We start from the raw sequence: 20,667 nt of genomic DNA, 5'->3' as shown, positions 1-20,667 counted from the left end.
CAGAAACTTTTCACAATGGTAAAGCAGCATCTCAATGTTTTTGACCGACTAAAATTCGTCTCGATATTTTACGTAGTGAGCCCAAACGAAATTAAACAAAGTTTTTGCCTTGCGATTGACCTTTTTATTGCCATATTTGACGAAATATCTGTATTTTGTGACCTCGACTGTACAATAACAGACACCTGCATTAATATCTGCCACAGTGGAGCGTGCACAAATGTCTGACACGTCCTACCGGCCCTAAGAGTCACAAGATGTTTATGCAGGCTTTATTGTGTCAGATATTGGTACTGATGACTGTATGTATACTTATTAAATGGGGGACACGAATTATTAGGTCCAACTTTATGAGGCGATACTTACAGGAACGTACATTAATCGCACTCAAAAACTACTAGAGCCGCTTTAGGAAGGTTAACCGCGAACGCGGCCGAACTCTCCCGAACTTTTACGAACGCGAATGCCCGCAGTCCCGCCGCCGCAGCCTCACTAGGAACGACGACACACGGCTGTGCCCGCCAGTCACATGGAATGGTTTTACAGGTCCACGATCCGGTGGGGAACGGGCAGACGGCCAAGTAAGCCGCTGGCGCCGCGTGTGTCGGCGTTCCTCAACATACGGACCTCACTAGCATAGTGCGACGGCGCCATCTTTGTTTTTTTTTTTTAGCGGGGTCTCCGAAGTACAGCCCGAGGTAGCTTTCAGCCGCATGGGGATGAGTTGTTTGGCTCCAAGGTTAAACTTGAGCGTTGTAATGCTTGGTATGGAAATCTAGTTGGGCTTTAGGTTAAAATTTGGAGACCCGTGCTCTAGGTTGTTGCTGCGAGAAAGAGTGCTTTAGTCATTTAAATATTACGTTTAAGGAGTCAAGCAGTGTCGTAATCAGTTGTCCAATATCAGCATAGTTAACTGTTCAGAAATATCTAAACACACCTTAGACGATATTGTTGAACTGTTGGCTGTATGGATTTGGAAAACTGGAATGTTTGTCGTCCTAAAGTACTAAGTACACCCATGTTCGCGTCATCCTCACACTCATTAAGAGTAAGTGAGATAGTTTGACTCGATTCTCGTGGCGATACCTTGCTCTGACGCTTGCGTTCTAGATTCAAATTGGGGAATTTTGAAACAGAACGCAGGTGTAGAGTTTTTATTATATTTGGAACGGACGGTTTTGGCTCAATTTTTCACGGTTTGAATTTGGAAGCGTTGACACGAAGGCGAATAGGAAGCCATAAGGCACGCTATTGGCCGGCGTTAGTGTTATGATTGGTTTTAATTGGTGGTACTTAATGGTTAGATTGTAAAGATTAAAATATGACCCTTTGTTAGGGTGTGTCCACATGAGATATCGTAGGTTAGGACTGCGTTCCGCATTTATATGTAAAGTAGTAACTTGTGGATCGTCATCCGAATATTGTGACAGTGTTTGTAAAGTTGGAAATAGACATATTTTAACAGAATCACAGCCGAAAATGCCTTTTTAATATAAGTAGCTTGATACATGTTTAATAAACCATATCCAATGAAGCAACGCTCTATACTCATACATAATAATATGTACATATTGAGTCCTTGGTAAATGTATTTTTTTTTAACAAAGGTTTGTTAACCTGTAACATTCGTGCCTCGGAACATATACAGAGAGACAGATAAAGAGAGATACATTAGTTAGGTTCTAGCTGAGCATTTAGTTCAAACAATTAAGACACGTAGAATACTTTACTGTACCCCTTTTTTTAATTCTGTTAAGCTTCTGTTAACTTAACATTACTTTGTCTTTAAATGTCGCTGGCATTCTTCAGATATACATTTTGCTCTAACAAGTTTGCAACTTATGAATCAGGGATGTCTATATTTTAATCTTTGACGCGAAACGCGTGAGGTTTTTGAAAGAAACCTATACAATTGTTGAAAATATATATTTAATTTCCATGGATATGGGTTACTTGTATTCCGAATTTCTACAAAATAACTGCTTTCACATTTTTGTACTCTATTAAAAAAGAAACATCAGCTTGCGCTTTTGATACTGTATATACAACTATAAATATTAGCTTAAAAGTTTACGTGGATTTTATTGAAGACGGTGTGTTTGAACCTAATTTGAACTAGATTTAGGAGTCAGAATTATGATTGGTGATTGAAAAGGTTAAAGTTGGTCAAATTATTTTAACCTTAGCCGCTCAATTAAATAACACGCGGCATTACCTTTTGGGATTATAGTCGTACATACATAATGATTAAATTAATGAGTGTCATAACATAAACTTTAAGTAAGTCGATACTCTGTACCTACTCGAAAGCAATAGTAATTTTGCGATTTAAAAAACTACACATAGACGATTATTTTTTTTCAAAGCCAAAACCGTCTGCAGTGGGTAAGTGGGAGCTATAACTACGAAATCATCCATAGAACAACAATATAAGTCTAAAACTAGACGATTTTAATCTGTTCTAGATGACTTTGTGGTTTTTAACCAGAGTTGGGCATTTATTAAATTGCTTTCAATATATATTGCAATTAGTTAAATTGTACTGCAAGACGTAATGATTATTTTCCAGTGGTTAAATGTTGTGACTGATTAATTGTTAATTTAATTGTGCAATTTATTCTTGCCCAACCTGTTCTTTACTAATACGGCTTGTAACGCCGTCCTTTACCCTATGGTATACGGGTGCTTAAAATTTAAAAATATATGTCAGTGAATGTATAACTACTTAACAATTATTATAGCAGTCACAAAACGCGTAAATTTAAGATATCTTGAGTTTTTCTTTTGTGGCAACACCACTGGCATATGTTTTTTTCACATCGCTGCCTACGAATCGTGGGATAGTAGAAAAAAATTTAAAAAATAATTATTAAAAAAGTTTTGTGTCTCACGATTTGTTGGTAGAAAACAGACTGTTTGTAAATAGATAAGAATTATTATTATTTAAAACCTGCGGCACGAAGGTTAATTTAGGTTTTCTCAATATTTGCCTGTTGAAATTGTTATTAAAAAAAAATAGGCACTGAATATTGTTACTTGTTTCCCATAGCGAAATACCTCCAATACCTCACATAAAGTTAAAGTGTTTTATAAGTTAATAAATATTGGTTTTTTTTTTCGAAAACCTTGATTAATTTTGGTGAAGGCAGATTTAAGTGAATTTTGTCGTAATTCGAGGCCTGCCCAGATAATTATAGTATTTTCACTCTGGCAGGTCCAAATGCGAAATTTTAATGTATTTTTTCTACGACTTAGATAGTGGTCGCTTTAAAAAAATTAGTAAGACTTCACGTCTAGAATTTTTAATTATAATTTGACGATTAAGTTAGTTAGGTGTAAATATGATCGAAAAAATCGTAATTAGTTAAAAAAATGACGTAGTGAGTGATTGAACAAAGCATAAATGATTTGATATAAAAAAATATTAAATGAAAAAAAAAGTATAAACAGTTTCTATTTAGCTTGGTATTCATCGGTTGTCTGTTCCAATGGCCATATTGTCAAAACGTTACATTATTAAATAAAATTATAAATATATCAAATATCGGCATCGCTTATTTTTCTGTTGCAAGAAGATTTTTGCATTCATTTATACACCATAATTATATGTACAAAGCGCTCTATTTGCATTAATGTTAAAATAAGCCCGCATACAAAGGGCTTTGCATGTGAATTATATATAATTTAACCTTTATTGTAACAATAGGTTAAATTGGTGATCAGTAGTGAATAAAAAACATGCCATAAGAAGTTCGAAAACTAGGCAACTTCCAAATGAGTGATTAATGTTTTGAAAATATGGCTAAATTCTTGCCGTTACAAGCAACAATTTCATTTTCCTAGCTCAATAACCTTACTGAGTAAACGACAATAGATGGCGACACCTACGCCTCAGTAGGGGGAATGGCTTATAAGTATAAAGATGTAATAAAAATTTTGTTCACAAACCTTTGCGATTAAAAGGTTAAAATTTAAATGTGGTTTTTTATTGTGGTTAACCTTTCGTTGAATGTTTTCTTAAGATTGTTTTGACACTAGCATTATTCACTTAAGTATGCTAAATTAGAAGTAAAGTGTTATTTACTACTCACTAATGTAATACTTACTAATTTAAGTTCAGATAAATTCGAACAAGTAAGTGCCGTTTGTTTTGACAATTCAGGCCTACATCAGAAAAAACATCTTTATTGTAAAAAAAAAATTAAACAAACACAATTGACAAACAATAAAGAAGTGATGATTAGTCCATGTTTTAACATCTAACTTTGAACCTTAAGGTGGCTCTTGGCAAAGGCATTTTCTCGGTCAACTGTACATAATTAAAATACTAGTAAAAAAGGGAAAATATTTTTGGACTTTCCAGTAGAATTTTCTGAACCTTAATTTACACACTGCTACCAATTGTTTTTGACACTGCCTGCCTAAGGCTGCGTTTCTACCAGAGATGTGCGAGAATAATGTTGCGACGAATGCGTTTCTCCATTAATCCATATAAACGCTTCATTTACCTATCCTCGCTCCGCACACTAGGATAGGTAAATGAAGCGTTTCTATTGGTTCATGAACTCGCACTTATCTAGTGGAAACGCAGCCTAAAGCGCCTATATTTCAGCGGGATGGTAGTTTCAGGCTTTTGGCAGTGCGGGTAATCCATACTTATAAATGCGAAAGTGTGTTTGTCCGACGGATCGACGTGATTTTTGGCATAGAGATAGGTTATGGGCCCGAGAGTGACATAGGCTACTTTTTATCCCGAAAAAATGCACAGTTCCAGAGGGAACAGCGCGCGATAACCGAATACCACGCGGGCGGAGCCACGGGCAAAAGCTAGTTAGTAATAAAGTTTTGTTTATTTTGAGTTGTGAACCAAGGTTTTCGGACAGGTGACGTATCGCATCGCTAGATGGCGTTAGTATTCGAAGGTCCTTGACGTTATGTGGGCGTGTTATGGTGATTTTCCACCGGCGAGGCGAGACGAGAATGAGGGCTATCGCGTATGAATTCGCCACTAGAGGCGCTAGTGTAGCGTGAGGTCTCCGAAATGTCAAATCTCATAGTTTTTGGGTGAGCTACGCGGGTTTATTTATAATTAAAATAATTTTGTGAATATTTTGCAATATCTGAAATTAATTATGGCAAATATGCGTTCCGGGGCAATGAATGTCTGTGTTTTGAGACAGTTTTGTCTTTCGGAAACCTTTGTCCTCCCTTTTTTCCGAACAAAACGAGGACTATGAAACACTGGCATGCTCGATATTTTTATGGTACGGTTTTAAGGTGTATTAAATATGATTTTAATCTTAACTTTGTTTTCACACCCGTAAAAACAGACTTTGGAAGCCATACTTAAAAACCTCACGCAACAGTGCGCCATCTAGTGAGACAAAAAACGATAGCCCTCATTGAAATTTGTATGCATTCTCGCGCGCCCGCCGCGGGCGCTGCCTCACAAATTGCATTTCTCGTCTCGCCTCGCCGGTGGAAAACCACCTTAAGTCTTGCTTGCGAGTGGCTCATTTAGTTACGCAAACCTTAATGCCCGTTCACATTATTCCAGTAGCGATACATTGCGGGGTCACAATCCAAACGAGTTACACAAGATCGATCGAGCACCGCAATGCCAAGCTACTGGAACGGTTTTAGTGGAACAATGTGAACCGGGCATAACTTGTCAAATAAACCTTACAATACTAGCGCCAACCAGCCTGCCAACCAGCCTGCAGAGCCGCGAAACTCGTATAAGTGTATGAAACCGTCCCTCTTCGAGTATCGTAAGTGCCCACACCGAAACCCTCCAGGGGCCACATAGACGCTCTCGCTCGTTTCCCACCAATTTCCAACGTCAAATCTGGTCACGTGACATTTAGCGATAAAGCTGATCAGCTAAACAAATAAATCGCTGGAAAAAAACCTCTTCAATTATTTTTTTTCATTCCCCAATTTCTTTTATTTGTACCACTGCCACGACTGCTACTAAATTAGATTAAGAAATCAGCTTCCAAGACCAAGACCATTTCTGCAAGAAGCCATCTTGTCGCTCCTGCTCGACGCGGCGACTTGACGCTACTGAGTCGCGGGAAATTCAAAGTCACCTTCAAAATGGGGTCACGTGACCAGATTTATCGCTGCACACGAGCGACTAGCGACTGCATGTGGGGGCACCCTGGGCAGGCAGATATATTACGACCTAGCTTTGGGTACGCTTTTATTGAAGCAGAGACGTAGACTTACTATCATTTAAGATCTACCTCACATTGTCAATGGAAGCCAGGAGGAATTCTGTTTACAAATTGGGTACACTTCTCAGCACTAAGCAGTCCATTTCGTACTGCACCGATCGTTTCGCTGTGCCAAGCCTGCTGAAAATGGGTAAGTCTTATCAGAATCCTATTTTCCTATTTATAATATTTTAAATGCGAAAGTTTGTGCGTGTGTGTATGTTTGTTACTCCTTCACGCTAAAACGGCTGGACGCATTTGAATGAAATTTGGTACGTAGATAGCTGGACGTCTGGAATAACACGTAGGCTACTTTTTATCCCGATATTCTCGCGGGATAGGAATAAAATCCTCGAAATATCAACCGCTGGGCTTAGAGTAATGAAATTTGGTGTGTAGGTAGCTAGACGTCTGGAATAACACATAGGCTACTTTTTATTCCAATATTCCCACGGGATATGGATAAAATCTTGAAATTTCAACCGCTGGGTTTAGAGACATGAAATTTTGTACAGTTCTTAACAACAAAACCTCAATGAAGACCACGAAATAAATTTTGGGATTTCCCTGACTAATTTTGTATAATCCCGGAATTTTAATTGTAACTACCAGATCGAATAGTTTACGCGTGCGAAGCCACGGGTTAACTCTAGTATCTAATAGTTCTACATAGAAACTTACCATGTAGTTTTGGGGGCGCCATCTTTGGCGGAGTAGGCAAAATAGATGCTTGCCCTGAGCTTACAGCGCTCTCTTGCGGAATAGGAGGATTCAAATAGTAATAGCTACTCGACAACAGATGGTGCTGTTTCGTATGATAAAATGAAAAGTTGCAGAAAACCGTTCAATCGCCTCAAATTCAAATAACTATGAAGTTTAATATGAATTATTTGTCCATAGTTTGTACCAACAATTCTAATCATTCTTAATCAGAGATAGAGAATACGATAGTACAGTCACCAGCTATCTGCCACAGCAGAGCGTGCAAAAATATCTGACACGTCCTTCCGGCCCTAGAAATAGAGTCGTATGCACGCTTGTTGTGAGTCAACTTGTGACAGATATTAGTGCTGGTGACTGTACGTCGGCAGGCATTCAGTCAATAGAGAGTAAATACGAGCTTATTCATTCAGTTCTAAAACACGACTTCGCAGTATCATTCGTTCTTTTTTCCTCATCCTAAAAACAAATGCTAAACGATGACTAAACATTTGCTATGAATAAATAACTGCTCGATCAACTAGCTCTTAGTGGCTCATTGCGGCAATCGTCAACGGATTATCGCTTTTTTTGTTTCAAACCAATCCGCATCTATATCCGCCGAAAGACGTCCACTGCTGGACATAGGCCTCCCTCATAGAACGCCACAATAATCGGTCCTGTGTTACCGCATCCATCGGATCATACCTGCCCACGTTACGTCTTCCGGTACAAATCAACGCACGTAAAAAGAGCTCCTGCTGATATACCTGCGCAGTGAGCGAAATACGGACAAAATTGGCGGCGGAGCAGTGGGGGACGCGGGAGGGGGCGTAGAAGCGCGCGCGCGGCCGTCACGCCATTGACTTGTTAGTTGACAGATGCGAAAAGGTATCCCCTCCACTAGCCACCCAGAGCTCTTTTTACGTGCGTTGACTTGTACGGACCTGCCATTTAAGTACATACGCTTGCTTGCTATCATAAATATAAACTCAATAAAACGACAATTTATTTGCATTTCACTTTATCACCACATCAAAATACATTTTAACTATATTAAAAACAAATTCACCATAAAAATAAGACTACTTTAGATTGGCATATTTCATATATTCAATAGACAACTACGTAAATAATGTTTATTTCTATTAAGTCTGACTTGAAAAATACAGAAATGTTTAATTGCAGAATAACAGACATTGAAAACAATTAAATTCTTTTATATAGAAGTTCGTGATCGTATTCGGCACATTTTTGACCAATATAAACTCTAGAAACTCAGGCTCATTTCATTTCATTTCACGAAACTACAAGTTACAATTTTCAAGCGGTAGTCTCTTTTCAATGCATACTGTTAAACAAAGACTACCGCTTCGTGAAATAGGGCACAGTTGCTGTATTGGCTAAAGGTACGGCCACATGCTCGAGGCTCGAGAGGGGTGGAAAGGACTTTACACGTGTTGAACTGTAAAAAATATATATTTGACATAAAGTGTGCCCAATAATAACCAAGTCTAAAAGGATAAGAAATAGAATAAGAAACATACAATTTGTCTATACATTTATATCAGTCATAGTAACAGTAACCACAATGTCTGAAAGATGCATGAACATTACGGAATGTAAAAGATAAATATAGTTCAATAAAGTTAAGTTAATAGCTACGAATAAATAATAACTGAACACAAATTCCGCACAAAAAGTAGCCATACATTAAACCAAAACGACTTATGATTCAAATACGAATCATTTTTGAGATTGCAAATATACGAGCTTGTTGATTGGTTAAAATTCAGAAACAGAGGTTTGCGCGCGTGATGCAATGTCAGATGACGAACAGAACACGATTTTTAAGCCTAACTACTAAGAACACGTATGGCCATTTTTCTAACGCAGTTACAATTCCTGACATTATTTATTCGCAGGTTAATAGATATGTCTACGCATGCATCGTTTCAGACAATTAACTTAGAGCCTCATCGTTTAGCTTGTACAATAGTCGATATTTAAAAAAGTAATTAAAAATAAAAAATTTGACCGACATTTATTTTAGTTTGGTCAAGTCCAGAGGCTTCATGTCTACCACTTTTGGAATCACAATCGTTTTCACCATTTCTTTCCGTCACACAGGGTATAATATGAGGGTAGATAGAGGTAGTGAATGCGATAGCGAATATTTGTGCGTTAGACATTACGGCCACTGGTCAAAAGTAATCTAGAAACTAAAAGCGCAAACCAAACATGCACCCATATACCCATAAAATGATTAAACTATTTTTTTATTTATAATACGTATTCGTTAAAATAGGAAACAACAAGCGACAATTTTGTACAAAATATAACAATATCGTCCACATACAAGCCTTAAGTTTTTCAGAGCAACGCCAACACGGACATAATTAAATAAAAAACGTATTCACTAAAAAAAATATATTAATCATGTTTCAATATGAATCAGGAATGTAGGGGTTAACATTTAAGTCTTGGCGCTGCCCCGAATTAGTTCAAAATTGCGCATATTTTCGTATTAATTCGTCATTTCTTCTTCTTCATCTGCTTGGCTCTCTTTTTCTCTTCTCTTTTAATCTCCTTGTCTTTTATCGATTTGTAGAGTTTGTAGCCGAAGAATACTGGAAAGAGAAAAGTATCTCGTTAATAATGAATTCAATCTCACGCTCCTTTGAGGAGTTCCGTCTCTGTTTTTTTTTAATAAACAGCATTACGGATACCTGTCACATAAAATTTATGTTAAGGAACATACAACCAACAGTGGCGAAACGCCCTAAAATTGGGTAGTTTGTTGGGTTAAAATAAGTTTTTGGTAAAAATTCCATTTTTAATACAAGCTTTTTTTGCCGACTGCACTTGTATTGTCACCCAAAGTACATTTGCATACCAAATTTCAAGTCGATTCCATTAACCGTTGAAGAGTTCCGTCCTGCGAAGACGATCCTAGCCGAACTGCCAGGATGTCACTACCAGATTATTGTATTGTCACGCAATTGACATAAGTATACCAAATTTCAAGTCAATAACTACTGGAAAGTTGGTCGAATTTAACTTGCAAGATTTGATTACAGAGAGAGACAACGGGACAGGTGAAACTAATTAAAAGCTTGTAAACAAACTATTTAGTTCGTCAGTTAGGTTTGCAGAAATTATAACACGCGTATTTTTTTGTGTCCATCAAACGAATAATGACAAAGATGAAGCACGGCAAAGTTCCGGAGGGTACGAAAATATCCGATATTTATTATAAATATCAAAATATCGGATATTTACGATATATATACCATGTATATCAAAAGTTTGATATATATCCATTTTGTATGAAAGCCATATTATTATTTGTAAAATAAAATAAGTAAAATAGTTTCTGCACTTTATCAATTAGGTACTTTCTTTGTAAAAAATAATAGAGTAAACACAACAAAAAGTTACTCTTTCGTAACGAAAATTTTCTGACACGCACGACTGACGACATTAACGCCGGCAGAAGTGTTGGATTAGAACCTACTATTAGGGAGTATCTTTTAACTACTCCAACGGGCCAACACCATCTATATTTGGGAAGTAGAAATACAGTAACAAAGGCCAAAAAATAGCCAAAAATTACTTAATAATATAAAATTATAATATATTATCCCAAATGTAGATGGCGTTGGCCCGTTGGAGTAGTTAAAAGATACTCCCTAATAGTAGGTTCTAATCCAACACTACTGCCGGCGTTAATGGCGTCAGACGTGTCAGAAAAATTTCGTTACGAAAGTAAGTTTTTGTTGTGTTTACTCTTTTATTTTTTCTTTTAAGGCTAAAGGTAATAAAAAGTCAGATAACCTTTGTTGTTGGATGGAATAGAAAGTATGGATGTAGAACAAAATTACGATTTTTTCCTCACAGGATTTCTTGACGTTTTCCTGACGTCAAGAAATTTTGGATGTGTTATGCAGTTTACGTTTTATGATCTCGTCTAGTGTTGATAATTTATTGACAAAACTGATTTCTTGTCAATTTCACGACGGGACAGCTTTTTGAGAAATACTCCAATGTCCAATATTTTATGACGGACTAAGGGGCTGTTACACCACCCATAGATTAATTTTAACTGACGGATAAATGTAATGCCGTCTCCGTCTATTCAAACAAAACAAACAGAGACAGCATCACATTTATCAGTCAGTTAAATTTAATCAATGAATGGTGAAACAGAAGATTATTCCAATAAAACCAGAATCGACAGTTTTAAATTGTTTCCGGCAAATAAAAGTTTTAAATTATGACACTTTAAACACAAAACACAGATAGTTCAGAAATCAATCTTTATACAAGTGTGCTCGAAAAACGCACACATAGACACTGCTCACGGACACGATATCTCAGAACGGTTGGGACCAGTGCGACCGCGCGAGTGCCATCCGCTTGAGACACGCGTCTGTGAACTTTTTTGTGCAATAATGGAGCAACAAAAAAAAGTTATTATTACTATTCAGTGGACGCTTGTTTAAATTAAATAATCGTGAATTTCGTCAATAACGAAACCGTCGCAAGATATTTTCTGTGACAAATTTATAATACAAACAATGACATTAAAATTAAAATATTTTAGCTATTAATTTATACTTCCTTTCTTCCCGTTTCATTCTCAACAATAAATCAAACAACTAGATACGAGTGCCACTACCACGATAGTTTTTTGGTGCATTAGCCATAGTTGACAACCTTAGAGCGACCGCCGAGCGTAGGTATGAAAAGTGAAGTACATACAGGAGATTGACTTCTGAACTAAGTATCTGTGTTTTGTGCTTTAAATGTTTAAATTACAAACTAAAGTCTTGTTTAATAATCAAAGCAAAAAATGAAGATGCTATCGAGCACTAGATAAAGTGATAGGTAATCAGCTTGATTGGTCCCCGGAAAGACGTGTCGTTGTAATGTGAAGTCTTATAATATTTCAGTTATTATCTATGTTGATATCAAATGAAGATAAAGGGCGAAACAACACAGTTAGATTTTTCATTTGCTTTTTACTAAGATTTAAACTAGACTAGAGGACTATAGGACTGGCTCTTGTGTGCAGTGAAGTATCGAGGAGGCATTTGCCCAGAAATGGGACGGAATAGTAATAATTAAACTAGATACCGACCGAACATTCGGTCGAACGAAACAGAAAATTCGTGGGTTTTTGACTGGTATTCTAAAGTAATCAGAGTGGTCAAGACATGGAACAAACTACCAGAAAATGTAGTCTCAACACTGAATGTGAATCAATTTTAGAACCGGTTGGACCAACACATTAACAGTACAAAGAATACTTGAACAAGGAACAGCTGGATACAGGCACCTATCAGTTGCTTGCAACTGCCTGCCTGAAAACTTAAATAATAATAATCGATTCCCTATTTCCAGTAAGCTATAAAAGCCATCTCAGGCTAACAGCAACAGTCCTTTCGAAAAAAAAAAGAAGAATCGGTGCCAAATCTTTCCTAGCTATGTGTGTGTTTTGTAGCTACCTCTCAATACTGAAGATAAGAATTTACTCAAAGGAAACGTTCCTTTATTTTTAATCTTTGAGAAAACAACGAAATCGCAGGCGACTGTAAACATACCTAATAGTATCACGAACAGTATAATGCCTCCACCGATCAACATAACATGGAATCTAATGGCATCTTGAATAGCGGTCTCTAGACCGCTCATATCAAAAGCATTAGAGTCTTGAAGCTTCAGAGCAAGCTTACTAGCCAAAGCTTCTTTCATTTTACTAGCAAATTCTTCTCTTTCCTCTTCACTCATGGCGTTGTATTGCTCTATAACGTCCTTTAGTTTCTTCTGGACGCCTTCTGCTTCCTCGTCTTCCGGTACTTGTTCAATCATCTTTTTAATCATGGACAACACATCCAAGTTCCTTATAGATTCGGTCAGTTTTTCGCCGATTACAGTCGCGATGTTGAGTTTTGGCGCGTCGACCTCCATTGCTTCGTCGGCCATCTTGATGCTTTTTGGCGGGAATTAAATGTCATTAGTTTGTTTTTAAATTTATTTTACGAAGCGTTCAGTTTAAACAGTAATGGCTGCGTTCATTTTAATTTATTTGTATAATCTTTGCAACTGAATGAAGTAGTCATGAAAGTTTTGTTTAATAAAATTATTGTTATTTATAAGAGATAACTCACCGGAGTGTAATCAAGTCGACACCTTTAGATAAACTAATAAATTATCAAAGGACACTGATTTATTTAATACTGGGTGCAACATTATTTCAGACTTATTACGTTTAATAGAGATAAGAATTGAAAACACGCGATACGATACGATACGATACGATACAGCACAACAACAAGTTCAACAAGTTCTAGGTTTCGAACGATAAATTTATAACCTATCGGGATATTATTATTGTCGTTTTATCTTTTAGCATTTTGTATTGTATTTTTTATCAACTAGTCAAATTATTTAACGTTGTTTTCAACACAAAACCTGTCAAACCAATGTCTTAAATAATTACCAAAATACCTTGTATTAGCTTGTCTAGGGTTTCAAAACTTTAAATGATTGCTTACTTATATGTTACATTTTACACCAGAAAACTACTCTTTTAGAATAATGTGGTATTTTTTGAGAATATACGTTAACATTGGTGAGTAGAGAGAACTGAATTGTAATAGAACTGGATGCAAATAGGAACAGCTACTGCACTGGCCATTGCAACACACTTGTTATAACTCTCTGCCTGTCTATTTGTATCTGGCGTATGTCCAAACAGTAAAATGTCGCTTACAATGTATCTGATTGCACTAATGCAATAGTTGACAAGCGTGTAGGTTTTTCACCTCTAAACTATAAGCCAGCGGTGCATATTGGTTAATGATATATATTATAATCGTTAATGTTAACCAAGTTGCAGGCAAAAGCTAGCCTATATAAAATAATCCGTATTCCTCTTGGTTACGACACAATTTGAGAACGACTTTACGGATTTCATCCATAATTTTTCTTAAGTTTTCTATACTTTGTAAACATCTTACGGAAAAAAAAAGTTACGCAGAAAATTTAAGAAAACTAACAACTACATGAACTTTCCTAATGTGACCTTAGCGCGTATCAACTGTTAGGACTAGAGACATGAAATTTGCCGCAGGTTAAAATAATATGCAACGTTAGTAAAATTCACAATCCATCGAATCAGGGGTCACCTACTTTACAGAGGTCCATATTGTTGCATTATAAGTACGTTGTTATTGTAAGGTCGCGGGTGAGCAAAGTAATTGATTATAGTTCATTCAGGAATTTCGGTACCTATTTCAATCTGATGGTTAACGCGAAGCCGGGGGTGGCTGGTCAGCTGGTAGTTTTTAATTTAATATCAATATCGCCATGAGAACACGTAATAATACCAATGTGTTATCTAAATATTGTTTACGCAACGGCCGGCGCGCGACGTGGCCAATAGGTTCGAATACAGATACCATATCTAACAAATACGAATATTCCGAGGAATGACCTATATCACTTTCTTGCGAGTGTATTTATCCTAGCCTACTAGTTTAATACAACGTGTTTCTTATTCTAGCGGCTCAAATTTTGATCACTAAGGGCACATTGGTAGCGCCTCTAGCGGCCCGTATTGGCAACAAACTCATAAAGTATTCGAAACGTTTGTACACTACGATTATTTCCACTTTGACACTCGGGATGTCTCGGTTTAAATCGTAACCAAAACCACCCACTATGCTGAGCTGGGACCGTTTCGCGACTTCGCAAAAACTTGCTTTTTTTTTGTTTTGTCATAACTTGTAATTGTGTACTATAAACTGTTTATGCGAATAGCGAATAAGTTATTCTTATTCTTAAAAGTAAATTCAAACAAATTACTATTTGTTTTGTTTTTACTATGAAGCTTTTTACATAGTTAGACGTCGCGGCCATGACCAAATCTTGATTTCAATCATTGTAGAATTGCAGACTGTCAAAGTGGAGATAATCGTACTGTAAGTACCGTCACCTCATCATAAGTTTAAAAAACGCCCGATATTTTTATTTCAAAGTCCAATATATATCGCAAATCCATTTAATGAAACTTGAGCTAGGAATTATTGCAATTATTTTTTCATACAAAAGCCGACAAACTGGTATGCGGTTTACCTGAAGTTAAGTATGGGCACCTATGTACATACTATACTAGTCAAGAAAAAAGGGGTACCAAACCAACTTAAGTTTTCTTCAGTAAAATTAAATCAAGAAGATTTTTGCGTTAAGTATTTAATACATTTAATTGAACGAAAAGAAGTAGTAGTTGAGTGTTGTGTTGTATTAGTAAAAACCTTTTTTTTAACCCCCGACGCAAAAAGCGGGGTGTTATCAGTTTGACCGCTATGTGTCTGTCTGAGGCACCGTAGCTCTTAAACGGGTGGACCGATTTGAATGCGGTTTTTTTTATTTGAAATCAGGTTTTCTAGCGATGGTTCTTAGACATGTTTCATCAAAATCGGTTCAGCCGTTTTTGAGATATTGAACTTTGAAGTAAGAAAGTCGGGGGTTTTACAACTTATTCTTGTTGGTTATTCATTAGATAAGGAATGTTATATTATACGAGTAGGTATAGAATTACGTTTATTAGTATTTTCGTTTTACCAAGTCACATGCCCCCTATTTTATTTTAGATATCATCATCATAATCATTTAATAAATAATATAACGCGTCCCCGATTTGAACTAAGTGTCCGTGGCACACACAAGTGAACAAGATGGCGCTAAAATAGAAACTTACGTATAACAGAGAATATAAGTAGCACAAAAACAATAGCGAGCCAGGGCCCGCTGCCTCCCAACACTTGCGGCGTATTCCCAGTCAGCATATTCCTCAAATTCTCCTTCATTTCATCAGTCAAATCCGCTGAATCCAGCATCTCCATCAGATTCTTCCGAATCTCCTGCGGATTCCCGCTCTTGAGGAGTTCATCCAGGTTCATCTTCTCCAAGTCTTCCAAATTCTCGTTATCCATCGCCATGGTTGAACACGCGTTTAATTTGTCGTCTTATTGCCAGATATCGACTGCAATGGGTTATCTTTGAGATATTTATTAGTAACGTGGAGCCACGTAAGTTGTTTGGAAGCGGTTTCGGTGATAAGCGGGAGCGGGCTGATAAGGGTTCAGCCGAGTGCGCGCGAGGTTAATGTTAAAGGCGCAGCGCGGAGGCGGTACCGGTTGTTATATTCGAGCTAACATGAATGAGTCCGCATAGAAACCGCACGGGAAATAAGCGTGGCGTGGTATTCTATTATTATTAGTGGTGGCCTAGTGGTTTGACCTATCGCCTCTCAAACAGAGGGTCGTGGGTTCAAACCCCGGCTCGCACCTCTGAGTTTTTCGAAATGCATGTGCGGAATTACATTTGAAATTTACCACAAGCTTTGCGGTGAAAGAAAACATCGTGAGGAAACCTGCACAAACCTGCGAAGCAATTCAATGGCGCGTGTGAAGTTCCCAATCTGCACTGGGCCCGCGTGGGAACTATGGCACAAGCCCTCTTGTTCTGAGAGGAGGCCTGTGCCCAGCAGTGGGACGTATATAGGCTGGCATGTTGATATTGCGCAGGCAGCTTATAGCTGATGCGTGCATATCATTGTTCACTTGTGTAATTATCTTCAAACTACTTATCAAGTCTGTTTTTAAATCACTGAAAATTCACTATGCGAACTCTTTCATGTTAGCTCGAATATTACAACCGCCGCCGCCGTCGCGCTACGCCGCACCGCTCCGCCATCGCTCTCAGTCCGTTTCAAGCTTTAGGGCCTACTCTAGCTGACGCTTGCACGGAGCGGATGGACGTTTGTTGAAAAATAGTATGAGCAGCGCTAACTGCGCGCGTCGCGTGCATAGGATTTTACCTTTATCTGCACCCACAGGCGTGCGCCCGCGCAGTGCACCCGCGCCAGCCCCGGACCTAGGCCGACCTAGATGGACCTGGGCCGGGCTAGGGTAGATCAAGAGAAGCGGTCACTCTAAGCGCCAGTTGGCAAGGAGCGCTAATTTACAGTTTCCAGTGCACAATGAAATTTTTATGGCGCCTTTTGAGCGGAGCTGACGCTGTAGCTAGCACCAGTAGCGTATCTAGATAACTCAACTCAACTCAAACTCATTTATTTGCTTTGAAACAATACAAAATACTGAATCAAACCCTGTAAGGGCACTGCAATAATGCTATTATTCAATTAACCTTAAACTTATGAGCGCAGATATGGATATGTGCCAAGACCCAGTGCAAAAAAGTAATTGTGCCCCCTGACACCTATCTCCTCTTTCTTGGTGTTATTTAAAGGCACTTCAAGACTTATCAGATCGGAGTAAGACGCACGCACAGCACCGACTAACTGTATGATAGCTACACCACTGGCTGGCTCTATGTAATTAATACATCGTTAAACGTAGGTATATCTGTAATGGCATTTGCATTGTCACCATCACTATGAGCCGGAAGACGACCATTGTCCATTGTATGGGGCAAGATGCCTGGAATAAATGGTTTTATTTATTCATAGTTGAATTGCCAACTTGCTATCTGCAATTTGTTGTCTGATGCTGCCCGCTTGCCAGTCTTCTGGTTTGAGATTTACACTCGAGAACCTTTCTTCTCCAACGTTCTCTTATTCAAAGGATGTGCGCCATTACTACTTCAGCTTACATATTCTATAATCTATGTCGGTGACTAGTTCTTCGGCGAATTTCCACATTCCAGATTCTGTCGCGCAAAGAAACTGAGCATGTGTGTCTATATAGCTCCTGCGTGACTCTGTGCTTAACTCATTGTATTGCTTTTGCGTGCGTAGGGGCTACTACGAAATTAGAAGTTCGTGTCGTTCCGTCCCTCTGACACTTATGCTATTTAATACGAGAGTGAGAGGGACGGTACGATACGAACTTCGATTTTCTAATATCGGATGCAATGTTAGAGTTAGATTGCAATTAAGCCACATTTGTAGCGTGCAGTGGAACATTTTTTAACAATTTATCTGTTACGGTTATTTTTCTCATTCGATTGAACTTTAATATAACCTCCTAACGCCCAAGTCAATTTTTTGATTTATGAACATCAAACTTTTTTGTCATTTAGAGGTATGATAGTTTGATTAAAAAAAAAATTACAATAAGTCCTTTATAAAGGACTGGGCGTTAGGAGGGTATAGTTTTAAACCGTTAAATAATCAATAACGCTTGTTAAACAAAAACAATTATGTATTTTCTTGATAAAAAAGAGGAAAATTTTAATGCATAATCTAATGATAAAGCCTTGTCATCAGCTAACTAAATGCAATTAAAAAAAAATCGCCATCGCTCGTAGTTTGTACCAAATAACTCATTTATTATAGTCTTAAGCCAAGTTATCACAAGTGTTCCATTTCCATACAATGTATATTTGTTTTTAATATAAGTATTTAAATTAATAAGACAGATGAGTACTTTTTAAAATTTCTTTTGAAGCCTAGATCTGTTTTATTGAAAAATTTCAGACGATTTTAAACAATATTTTGCGCTAGGATTTAGAATATACTATAACAATGTTATCTAGCATCAATATTCGATATATGCTAGACATGTTTCGAATCAATCCCTCAGTTCAAGGTGGGCTTTCTGTTCAAGTCCAGGTTGAAAATAACCATATAGGATAGTTTTACCTCTGGAAAACTACAAAATTCCAGCAGGTTTTGTCGCAGTCAGAGTCGCGGGCATAAGCTAGTTCATATTATACATGCGAAAGTATCTTTGTCAATCTATATATCTGTTACCTCTTCATGCTTAAACCTTCAAACCGATTTAGGATGAAATTTGGTATGAAAATAGTTTAGAGTTTTGAGACCCACGGAAGGACATACATAGGATAATTTTTATCCTGGAAAATTACATGGTTCCCGCGTAATATTGATAAGTGAATTATTGGCAGATGAAGACACAAGCAAAGCTAGTCGGTTATAAGCCGCCTGTGCTCATAAAACAGACATAGAGACCACAGAGATTAGAATTTTCGCGGAAGTGATATCTTATTGTATCAATATTTCTAAAATCTACATCTAATTCATACAAAACAATAACAGTGACCCACAGAAATTAGCAAACAACAGTGCTAGGATTGATCCTAAACCGCAGAATTAGTAAATAAGATGATAGTGGAGATCCTTGCGGACTTGCAGATAAGCACCTCCTATAAAATTTTAAGTGGAGTGCTAGCCATCCACACTCGAGATTTATTAAGTTGCCAGTTAGGTCTACTTTCCTCTCTCCTTTGACTCACGCCCGAAAAACCGACACAAAGTGGAGTGACAGTGAAGCGAGGCGATGGAAGACGAGGGGACACTATTCACAGTTTGGTGAAATAAAATATAGGGCTCTAGGCCATTTGTAGCCAAAACCCGCCTGGATTTCACCAGATTAATAAAAAATTCAAATTCAAGCCATCTTGATGGATGGTGAGATGAAAGGAAAGTGAAGAAATATTTTTTAATTACTCCAACAAAACTACTGACCATAGAATCAAGCCTTTTCAGCCTCTTAAGACTCCTTAAACCAATACAAAATCAACACCTACCTCAATTATTTAATAATTTGTGACAGGTGCGGTTGAAACTACCCTAAAGTAATAATTTTGTTAAATAAACTGTCAAAACGATCCAACTTGGTTGTAGAGTTGGGAATACAACACTACATAGGCTGGCATGAACAGTTCCTACTACAGTCAATCATGCAAATGGACCAATCAACTTTTTTACCAACACTAATCCGTCCGCGACATTTTTCAAACAATTGCAGGTTTTTGTGAGTAAACATGTTTTTTCTGTAATTTAATACATGGTGTACATGAATACATGCCATCCAACACAAGTTTAACCTATTAAACGTGAAATATCTTGTTAGAAGTAAGATTTTTTGGTAACGCCCGGAGACAATTTTGGTATCGCAGGAGACGCCAAAGTGTTGGTAAAATAGTTGATTGACCCAAATATACAGTTGCGAATAACAGTCGGCTTGTAGGTACCTTAGAGGGGGCCCTTGGGTTGTATGATATGAATGTAAAATTTGTAAAAATTATGCGCTAAGTCTAAATTAATGTCTGCAACATTATATATTATTATGTATGTTAGTCCAAGGTATTTATTGTATGGGCCATGTTGCCCGAAATAAATGTTTTTTTTTTGTTAATATTAATTAGCTAACATTCTATAACAACGCAAATTGTAAACCACTATGTATTTTTAAGAATTTCAAGAACTTTAAGAACTGTGTAGAACACAAGTAATGCCACCGGTAAAACTAAGTAGAAATAGTAGATTGTACAACGAGCATAGAACAAGCCATTTTACCACTCGTGCCGATATGGCAAGGTAGATAGACACGTCGAGGGGAAAATGGGTTTAATGCTCGAGTTTTACACAGCTTTTCACTCCAATGAGAGGAAATTGTAATAGCAACAGTGGAAACAATGATTCACTTTCTATGTACTTTAATTTTTTATGCATTATTATAATAATTAATTTTTTTATTTTACTGATTTATTATGATTGATTTGAATGATTTTTTAGTTTTATATAAATTATCTAAAAAATAGATCTGTAGATTTTTTTTGTTCCTTGCTGTTGAACCTGATTACCTTGGTCTTAAGTTGGTCTTAGAAAGATTTTATTTTATGCACTAGAGCATAAAAAGTCATTTTATGTCACCTAGATAGCATAAACACGAATTTACGAGCATGACAAGTG

General features: G+C 37.3%; 2 protein-coding genes across 2 annotated transcripts in view; one reads left to right on the top strand and one right to left on the bottom strand.

The window, feature by feature from the left end:
* LOC141443595 (uncharacterized) overlaps positions 1-3,976 on the top strand; it is a 38,830-nt gene extending 34,854 nt beyond the window's left edge. The window contains 1 exon segment of the mRNA XM_074108926.1: positions 547-3,976. Coding sequence (XP_073965027.1) covers positions 547-585 — 39 coding nt within the window. The 3' untranslated portion in view covers positions 586-3,976.
* Positions 3,977-7,924: 3,948 nt separating this feature from the next.
* LOC141443642 (uncharacterized) lies at positions 7,925-13,197 on the bottom strand. Its single transcript, XM_074108988.1, has 3 exons — positions 13,091-13,197; positions 12,524-12,912; positions 7,925-9,547 (listed from the first exon to the last, which is right to left on the bottom strand). Exons 2-3 carry the CDS (start codon positions 12,903-12,905, stop codon positions 9,453-9,455), a joined length of 477 nt encoding a protein of 158 aa, XP_073965089.1. The 5' UTR covers positions 12,906-12,912; positions 13,091-13,197; the 3' UTR covers positions 7,925-9,452.
* Between the last annotated feature and the right edge of the window lie 7,470 nt (positions 13,198-20,667).

The sequence above is a fragment of the Choristoneura fumiferana genome, chromosome 27 (assembly GCF_025370935.1).
Source record: "Choristoneura fumiferana chromosome 27, NRCan_CFum_1, whole genome shotgun sequence".
NCBI classification, from domain to species: domain Eukaryota; kingdom Metazoa; phylum Arthropoda; class Insecta; order Lepidoptera; family Tortricidae; genus Choristoneura; species Choristoneura fumiferana.
Note: the sequence above shows the minus strand (reverse complement) of the source record. Positions and strands in the feature narration are given on the sequence as shown.